Consider the following 9084-nt stretch of genomic DNA (forward strand, 5'->3'; position numbering starts at 1 on the left):
AGTAATATAAATTTGTCTAACTTTCTATCTTAATGAACAGGAAAACGCGCGACTTTTAATGTCTCTCTCCATAAAAGAGTTTGACTGGCTACCAAGTTTGACAGAAGGTTAAAATAGTACCACATAATGTTCCTAGTGAGCGTATTGCAAACCATGATTGATCAGTCACCTCTTGTATTGGACGGCTAGGTTAACAGCACAAAGCCCAAGATCAACTTTTAAGTCTGGGTGCAGGAGAGTTTCCTCGAATACTGGGCGAAAAGAGATAATTTACGGTAAGAATATAAATCAGGCTTCTCAATCTGCATTCTTTCCACCCTTCCTCAAAATTTACACTTATAAACGCGCATCAGTGATTTTATATTAGAGTGGCTGATTGGTGACAGCGTGCAAATCTTGAAGCGTCAGGCCACTTTATTCTAGTAATTAAGAGAACTGTGATCACTTTTAATCCTCTCTATGCATGGCTATGCATACAGGACTTAATATGGTGTAATCTTTATTTGAATTAGATATCCTTAAAAACTTCTTTTGAAATTTCTTGCTTGGCAATTACTTTGGAAGTTGAGTTCATCTTAATTAAAGAACGAGGTATTCCTAGGACCCTCATACCAGACCGCAATCTTGAACACGGAAACTCTTCGTCTCCATTACCCATCAAAAGAAGTTTGGCTTTTAAGTAAAGCCCAGCTGGATGTCCATGCTCCTACAACACAACATAAAATTCATCATTTCATGGCTGAAAAATCATTAGCTGGAGGCAGTTTGAAAGGGGAAATGCAACATGTTAAAAAAGAGCAACGTACACTTACAGAGTTTGCAAGGTCTGCCAAAAAAGAGAAAGGAATATAGTTTAGTCGAGCTGGGTATGTTGGGAAATAATTCAAAATTAAAAAAAAAAGTGATGATTGGATAATGGCATTTAAAGATGTATAAAATGCTTGAGGCTTTCAGACTTACCTGCATATAAACTAAAGCACTAACACTACGGAAGTTGAATGGAACATGGTAGGGGTCAAGGGAAAAATTAAACGAAGGTTAGAACACGAATGATCCAAACAATCATCAGACTAATAAAAAAAAAAAAAAACAGTAAAAATACTTTTTTAGAATCACTTTTTCATACCAACTGCATTAAGAGCCATCTGCCAATGTTGTTTAGAGTCCCAGTCAAGATATGCATTGGCCATGAGACGCAAAGTAGTAGCTTGCTGCAACCATAGAAATTCGTTCAGAACTACAAGTTTCAATTTGAAACAAATTGCAATAATTACATGCTTTTATTATTTAGCTTATATCACTTCTCTGTAAAACGTAGCGGAATGAAAGATCGGCCCGAATATGCCCTTTAATTTTTTCTTGCTCGAACAAATTGAGAGGATGAAAGGATAATATTTCACATATGAGCTAGGGGCACTTACCTGTTTATTAGCTCCTGAAGAACTATTTTCTTTTCGTAGATCGTAACTTTCCCTGCAAACATTTTGTGTTGAGGATTACTTTGAACATGTTTCTAGGACATTGGTTATCAAAATGGGTCGGTAATGCAATTTCGTATTTCTGTCTATACTATCACGTACCCTGGGCTATGGCGACTCTCAAATAGTTCACTCCCAATCCCGCTGGTACATAACTATGAGATATCCGCGTAAAATTGTCTCAAAGCAAAGTAGGACAATTTCAGTTCTCAATCTCAGTTGTTTCCAAACTTTTACGTACCTTAACCATGCAATACATTTTTCGTACTCCTCTCTGTAATATGTATCAACTCCAAAATTGTAGCACAGTTCCGCCAGGGTATTGCACTAATGTAAACAAAGTAGAAGAGAGAAAAATAAAATATCAAAGCCTTAAGAAGCGTTGTATTTCAATGTCAATACAGACCAACTTTAAATTGAGCCTTTACCTCCTTTGTAGGAAGTCTGCCCAAGAATTCTTTAGCTTTGGTTACATACAGTTGTGCTTTATCTTGCTGACTCATTGAGAAGCTCTGTTTTGCAAAAGAAAGACAAATTATACTTTAGTGGATAGAAAATATTTTAGCCGAGTAATTGTGGTTACGTCCCGAAAAGGAACTAAAAAATATACAAACAATATTTTCTCCTGGAACAAGCAGTCAAAACCTTGCTGTTCAAAAACAAAATAATTTCTAACTACAAATTTGAACATTTTACATGGTAAGGGAGCCAGAAAGCCGTTCTATTATAAATTGGGTCGGGAATCATCAGAAGGTTTTCGTACTGGTTTCAATCAATGGCCTCCACACATCGACTGTATTCTTTTAAATCCAACGGACTGTGAGCTAGATTTTCAAGGCTTTGCTTTGTTTCCTTTTGTTTTTTCTGTTATATTATTATTGCTATTTTAATAAGGTGGATGACAAGAAGAGTGGAGGTAAATGATATTCACCGTTTCTGCTCTATAACAGAAGACTCTGAACATGTAACGCTCGCATTCTGCAATCTGTTTGGATTGCTCTGATGTTGATAAATTATGTTCATCTCTTGATGACCATAACTTCTGCAGTCCATTCCAACACTGCAATTTTAACACAACAATTGTCTTTGATAAATCTTCTTAAATGTCCACTGATAACACAAAAAAATGCACTCTCGTTTTGAAATCATAATATTTTCAGGTATTCTCTAAACTTGCCTCAGATGCTAAAGCAAGGCATTCATCTGCCATGGCTAAATTCTCACAGTCTGTAGTAGACAAGTTGGTCAACATTGTAATATATGAAAGAAAAAAGAAGAAGCATAGTAAAGGATCACCTTGACAACTACGTATGATTGTTGACGATAAAATCTGGTTTATCGTAAAAAGCTCATATAGCGGGCCTTTTTCTCATGAACTGAACATAACGTTGGCTTCAGTGATTTATCTTACGTTCGATTACCTACTTTCTAACTATTTCTACCTTTTTTGTGTGTGTCAACCGCAAAGTTTAATTTTCTTCGTTTTACTCAGGCAATAACAGAGAGGTTAGTCACTTTTGTGGAGATAATTAGTCATAAACAATTTCTTGCAACGTGAATGAAACTACCATGTGCTCTAAAGAAGCTGTAATATTGAATAAATTGATAAAAAATATCTTTACTCACCGAGCCAGGCTCGTCCTGTTTTGGCTGTCATCTAAATACAAGAAATGAACAAAAAAGTTTTTTATCATTTGACTGGAATATACTGTTAACAAATTTGAATATTTATTGGTTACGTAAATTCCGTACCACTAACTGTTTCCGGTAGGTTACTTCACTTGTTTCAGCAGCATTAGCCAAAATTGAAAGCTTGCAAGCTGCATGCCTTACTGAAATGAAAAAAAAAAATACAATTTAAAGCAAGAGACTGCCCTGCTAAGGAAGCATTTCCTCATACTCACCGGGCATTGGCCCCTTTAGGTAAAATTGAGGGCGGCATTCTCATGTTTACTCTACGGAAGAACTGAAGGAGATAAAAGATATCTGCGGGAGTAAAATGGTTAAAGCACAGTCGAGGTGGAAGAAGGCAGCATTAATTAATCTTACTTTAACAACTAAATACAGGTAGCGAGAAGAAAAAAAACTCCATACATTTTGCATTTTCGGTTTTTCCAGCTTGCCCACTACCAGTCTTCATCGCCACAGCAATATTCCAAAGAGTTACAGCGCTGCTATGAATCTGTATTAACGCTGCGTTATTCTCAGCTCTTTCAAACGTCAGTTGATGCATTCCTTTCACCAGGTTTGTTATACGATTGGCCAATACTGACACTCTGTCCGCACTGCTTTGATTTGAACGTAAGTCTTTCACGAGAGCTAGATGTGCAATAAACAGAACCTGGTAAACTCTTTGCACCCAGGGAGAGAGAATCCAATCCTTGAGAATCATCAATTTAGTCAAAGCTAAATCGTAACTGTTTAAGCAATAAGTTTTGATTGTGATATCAAGGGAACGCCTCAAAAATTAAGAAACCTTATTCATAGGCGCACTGTTTTATCAGCTTACCTTGCAGTAGAGCTGAAGCGTTTCCAATATCCTCTACACTATCGCTGTTCATCTTAGAGTTTTACAAATACAAGCCAGTAAATTCTTGTGAATTTTCTACACTGAACAAAGCATTTTATATCAGATCCACAGATTTAAAAGCTTTCAAAAACACCAAAGGCTTTAACTCTAACGAAAACATACATCGATAACTCTGAGAGATCTGAGAAATTTACCAGCAGCGGGTGCCAGCAAAAATGGCGGGAAACTGGCGCGCGCGTGACTTTTGGCGCGAAGTGAATCAACAGAAAAACTAAATAGACATCTTCTGTGTTGAAGTTTACTTCGACTGTTAGATTTAGCTATCGAAAACTATCTTGGAGGAATCATGTTTTGGTAAAACACATCACTACCACTTAACATTATTAAATTAAAGGTAAAAGTTTTGCAAAATCCAGATTGAAACTGAGTACTATCTCATTCTTCAAGGGAAGGTAAGTTATAAGAGTTCTTTGGATCGTGCTTGAGAAATCTGTTTGAGAATATTTCCAGATTATATGCGCTTCGAGTTAGTCATAATTATTTAATTTGTTATTTCTTTAATAAAATACCTGAAATCCACTTCATGTCAAGTCAGAAAGTCTTCTTTTTTTATAAATACTGATTTATTATCAGGATGCGACACTAACTAAGTGATTCCACAGCCTGAAGAACAACGTAAACTATCAAACGATGGCTGTTGATCCGAATTACTTGACGAATATGTATGAAACCTCTCCACTGGTGAATGACAACTGCACCACATTCAGAGAGAAGTACAACCATTGGTAGGTGGACATCTAAATCAAAATATTAAAATCATTTAAGAATGTAAATCGATTATCATTTCAGATACGGAATTTGGCATGTAGCTCCCATTATGAATTGTAACACCAACGAATAGAACACAACTGCATTTTGGAGGAGTTTTCACCCTGACCTGTCCACAATCTTCAAAGGGATCGAAGATCTTAAAAAATGGCCGAATTTGTAGGAAATGCAGAGGATAGGACGATCAAGAGTGGTTTTGAAATATAAACTTGTTACAGACCATTCTATAGGTTTTAACCTTTCAGTTTTGCATCGCTGGAATATATTCATTGCTGTTAGCGTCCTTTTCCTCGCAAATTAGAATGATAGTTGGCAAAAGAGACAAAAAGACTAATATCTGCAAACTAAATGTGTTATACATATGATGCACGATCCTCGCAGTAGATAGCGCCATTTAAGCAATAGCGAAAATCAGACCTGAAAAAAATCAGGCCTGTACGGGATTCGAACCACTGACCTCTGCGATACTAGTGCAGCGCTCTACCAATTGAGCTAACAAGCCAACTGGGAGCAGGCCGTTAAGTTAATTCGTAGTAAACCCGTGAAAGTGATAAATGAGATACAATGAAATATCTGAAGTTCATATATTTTGTACTGCGGTATTAGATACATATGATGCACGATCCTCGCAGTAGATAGCGCTATTTAAGCAATAGCGAAAATCAGCGCTATCTACTGCTATCTATTACTTAAATAGCGCTATCTACTTCGAAGATCGTGCATCATATGTATCTAATACCGCAGTACAAAATATATGAACTTCATATAGTTCATTGTATCTCATTTATCACTTTCACGGGTTTACTACGAATTAACTTAACGGCCTGCTCCCAGTTGGCTTGTTAGCTCAATTGGTAGAGCGCTGCACTAGTATCGCAGAGGTCAGTGGTTCGAATCCCGTACAGGCCTGATTTTTTTTCAGGTCTGATTTTCGCTATTGCTTAAATAGCGCTATCTACTGCGAGGATCGTGCATCATATGTATCTAATACCGCAGTACAAAATATATGAACTTCATATATTTCATTGTATCTCATTTATCACTTTCACGGGTTTATTACGAATCAACTTAACGGCCTGCTCCCAGTTGGCTTGTTAGCTCAATTGGTAGAGCGCTGCACTAGTATCGCAGAGGTCAGTGGTTCGAATCCCGTACAGGCCTGATTTTTTTCAGGTCTGACTTTCGCTATTGCTTAAATAGCGCTATCTACTGCGAGGATCGTGCATCATATGTATCTAATACCGCAGTACAAAATATATGAACTTCATATATTTCATTGTATCTTAAATGTGTTATAATTGTAATATTATTAGGACAATATTATTATTCGATTTTCAATAGCTACACGAAAATCGCTCAAGATGTTGAAGATAATCAAGCTGTAACACACATGAAACCCCCAATATCAGATGAAGCCATGTCGGTATCCAGCTCTACTGATGATTCGGCTGCTGCCGCTGCGGTGTTTCGACATCTAGGTGAGAAGATGTGATACATGTGCGTTATTAACCAAGCTTGTTCGGTCAAGATAGCTGGATATTGCATTGGCTGAGTTCTTTTTTTTTTTGCATTTTTATGTGCCGAGACGAAGTCGAGGTCCATAGAAATGCGAAAAATGAACGAGGCTAACATCCAGCCATCTTGACCGAACAAGCTTGGTTAATGAAAGATTTGTTACGTCATGCACGATCCTTCGCAGTAGATAGCGCTACTGCGAAGGATCGTGCATCATACTTATTTAATACCGCAGTTCATAATATATGAACTTCATATATTCATTGTACCAAAGATTTGTTGTATTGCAAAAAGACTTGGCTTTTTTGAGAATTAAGATATGACTTGTTCACTTCGAACGCCGGGAAAGAAAGTCAACTGTGTTTGTAGCGCAACGATCTCACAAGAGTCGTTTCTGTTTTCTTTGTTTTGACTATCCTTTGCTGCTTTTTGCATTTCCATCGTCGAAATTTTCCAGGAATTAGGAACGTAGTTCTAATTCTATTTTTTCATGCGCGGGATAAATGCAGGCAATCCCGAGAAGGCAAGATAAGCCCATCTTTCCCGCTCGGTTAGCCAATCAGAACACAGGATTCGCTTCATCTTGCCCACGGCGCTGTGAGCGATGTAATAAATTTTGATATCAATTATTAGCAAAAAATGTATTATTTCGGCTATTCGGTTCTCTGACACCACTCCAACACTTTCCATATTTCTGAAGCATCATGACTGCCTTTCTCGCCCGGTTCACTGATTTTCTCATAAGCTCTTTTGTCGGTCAATATTATCACCACCGTTCCTATCACTATCATCGTTGTTGTTATTATCGTTATTATTATCATTATTTTTGTCATTGTTATCAATTTCCACATATGTGACAACGTCGCTTAAAACACTTTTGTGTAATACTTGCGGATTTCATTTTCAGGGTAGAGGAACGGTCCAGTGAGGAAGGAGCCGTAGGGAAATGAAATGAAAGGAGATGAAGGGAAAGACAAACACGATACAAATAAAATGCAAGCTAAAAAATCAAACAAGAAGATGATATTTTGTATGACGTGTTCATCTCCTTTTAACTTCCCTTTTGAGTGATAGATGATTCAGTCCTACCGGCTCCTACTTGAATCAAAACTGTGCTTTGCATATCCTGTAGGTTTCTGATCTTCCCTCTGCAGAAGGACAGAATTATAACATTTTTCACCGTTCTTGAGAAGCATTTACACTTCATCAATGTTCTTTTTGCTCCCACAGATAACCTTGTGCGTGATAGAGTAAACGGAGAACTTGAAAAACTTAAACATAATGTGCATAGAATCCTGTCCGATCAACAACAAGATTTTGCGCAGGCTTTTGGGCTCCACGATGAACTTTCTTCTTCGGAGGTAAATTTTAAGACTGCAGACTTAATCCACGCTTAAAATATGACGACGGAAACACTCAGAGAGCAGAAGAATTTATCTGTGGAAGCAGTGAGTTACTGACTCATATCGTCATTTCTCTCTTTTTCGAAAAGGCTCTAATGACTGTTTTCTTCTAAAGTGGTCTAAGTTACACCACCCATTGAAAGTGGTGAGTTTCAGACAAGAGAACCCTGATATAGAGAACCCCCCAAAACCTGTAGTGAAAAGCATATTTTCCGTCACGAGAAGGGCCTAACTCATCTGAACAATATAGCTTTAAATGAAAATGATGAAAAAGAAAAAAAATCAAAATAGACATAACAATCAGCAGAGCTTTTCATTTGATTTATAACTTTTTGTGTTCAGGCTTCGGCATCCCATGTTGTCCCCCAAAATAACCGTGGTGACGACACAAGCTCAGGTAGGTGAACGCACGTCACAATGTGTTATCATCGTGTTTAAAATTATCTGTTAACCTCAATAGAAGGTATACACATTGCAAACTGACTGACCCTTTTCTTTCCCGACAGATGGGTGTCAGTTTCTGGTGGAGGGTGACTCTGATTGTGATGCTGCAATAGTTAGGTAGTAAGTGGCTTTCTGAATAATGCACCTTAGCTCATTTACTTTCTGCCTATTGCCGTTTCTTTGTTGTCCCTACTGAGCTGAATAACTGAATTGCTGTCCATATAGAGTGAATAAAGCAGGAAATGCTGGTGATGAGTTCTGGCTGATGCGTGTTAAAATAAGAATTATGAGTAATGACAATCTCTTGGAACCCCATAGTGGCGGCTTCCACTAGGCTCTAAGCTTTCTATTCCACTAGAATAAATGCAATACTATACTCCCGTTTTGTGAAAATTTGTCCACGAGCATGAGATATTAGAACCTTGACCCGGGGGGAAGCTTCGCTCCCATACGAAACTGGAGTCTAAATGTCCTAATCCGACTTGAGATTAAGCGTCTTTAATTATAGCTTTCTACTGCAATTTCCATTGTTTTATGACTATCAATGGTTACGCTAGACTTCAAAACTGACCTCATTTACTTCTTTTCTTTTAACCAAACCAGAAACGACTATGGTGAACAACTATGTCCTAACTGTAACTCCTGCCTGGAATCAGCGGCTTCAGAGAATCCGAGTAAAGATAAAGAAGAGGAGGAGAAGATAGCTATGAAATATTTGTTACGTTTAATGACAGCTTCTTCGAGATTGGGAAATGCACTGAAACGAATAGAATACCGAACGTAATACAACAGGTTCAGGTTCCAAGCCAATGGCTTTAACGAGATTTTCGAATCGAGGAAAACCCAATAAAAACGTTTCAATAAAACTTTACAGAACTCTCTTTCG

General features: G+C 37.6%; 2 protein-coding genes across 8 annotated transcripts in view; one reads left to right on the forward strand and one right to left on the reverse strand.

The window, feature by feature from the left end:
• LOC111319524 (testis-expressed protein 11) overlaps nucleotides 1–4703 on the reverse strand; it is a 14319-nt gene extending 9616 nt beyond the window's left edge. For 3 of the 6 annotated variants that reach the window (XM_088729383.1, XM_088729387.1, XM_088729382.1), the window contains exons 1-14: nucleotides 4578–4703; nucleotides 3988–4088; nucleotides 3573–3797; nucleotides 3231–3310; nucleotides 3105–3135; nucleotides 2656–2705; nucleotides 2410–2538; nucleotides 1907–1990; nucleotides 1720–1805; nucleotides 1422–1473; nucleotides 1127–1211; nucleotides 807–826; nucleotides 613–706; nucleotides 170–251 (exon numbers count right to left, since the gene is read on the reverse strand). In XM_088729383.1, the coding sequence (XP_088585509.1) occupies nucleotides 170–251; nucleotides 613–706; nucleotides 807–826; nucleotides 1127–1211; nucleotides 1422–1473; nucleotides 1720–1805; nucleotides 1907–1990; nucleotides 2410–2538; nucleotides 2656–2705; nucleotides 3105–3135; nucleotides 3231–3310; nucleotides 3573–3797; nucleotides 3988–4039 (1070 nt within the window). In that variant the 5' untranslated portion in view covers nucleotides 4040–4088; nucleotides 4578–4703. The remainder of the gene's footprint in view (nucleotides 1–169; nucleotides 252–612; nucleotides 707–806; nucleotides 827–1126; nucleotides 1212–1421; nucleotides 1474–1719; nucleotides 1806–1906; nucleotides 1991–2409; nucleotides 2539–2655; nucleotides 2706–3104; nucleotides 3136–3230; nucleotides 3311–3572; nucleotides 3798–3987; nucleotides 4089–4577) is intronic. The other 3 variants (XM_088729386.1, XM_088729384.1, XM_088729385.1) reach the window with 3 other exon arrangements.
• Nucleotides 4679–9079, forward strand: LOC111340640 (uncharacterized). 2 transcript variants are annotated; one of them, XM_088729407.1, is made up of 6 exons: nucleotides 4679–4793; nucleotides 6178–6314; nucleotides 7582–7712; nucleotides 8097–8151; nucleotides 8261–8315; nucleotides 8802–9079. In XM_088729407.1, exons 1-6 carry the CDS (start codon nucleotides 4699–4701, stop codon nucleotides 8980–8982), a joined length of 654 nt encoding a protein of 217 aa, XP_088585533.1. In that variant the 5' UTR covers nucleotides 4679–4698; the 3' UTR covers nucleotides 8983–9079. The 2 variants fall into 2 exon arrangements, with proteins under 2 accessions (XP_088585533.1, XP_088585534.1); XM_088729408.1 differs by having other exon boundaries at nucleotides 8261–8318; nucleotides 8802–8917.
• Nucleotides 9080–9084: the final 5 nt, after the last annotated feature.

This window comes from Stylophora pistillata, chromosome 8 (assembly GCF_964205215.1).
Source record: "Stylophora pistillata chromosome 8, jaStyPist1.2, whole genome shotgun sequence".
Taxonomy (NCBI): Eukaryota; Metazoa; Cnidaria; class Anthozoa; order Scleractinia; family Pocilloporidae; genus Stylophora; species Stylophora pistillata.

What these genes read in the sequence shown, in the direction of transcription:
- LOC111340640 (XM_088729407.1), top strand. Translation starts at nt 4,699, where the DNA reads ATGGCTGTTGATCCGAATTACTTGACGAATATGTATGAAACCTCTCCA. An exon ending in AGAGAGAAGTACAACCATTG is followed by an intron (nt 4,794 to 6,177) that starts GTAGGTGGACAT and finishes GATTTTCAATAG; the next exon opens with CTACACGAAAATCGCTCAAG. An exon ending in TGGTGACGACACAAGCTCAG is followed by an intron (nt 8,152 to 8,260) that starts GTAGGTGAACGC and finishes CTTTCCCGACAG; the next exon opens with ATGGGTGTCAGTTTCTGGTG.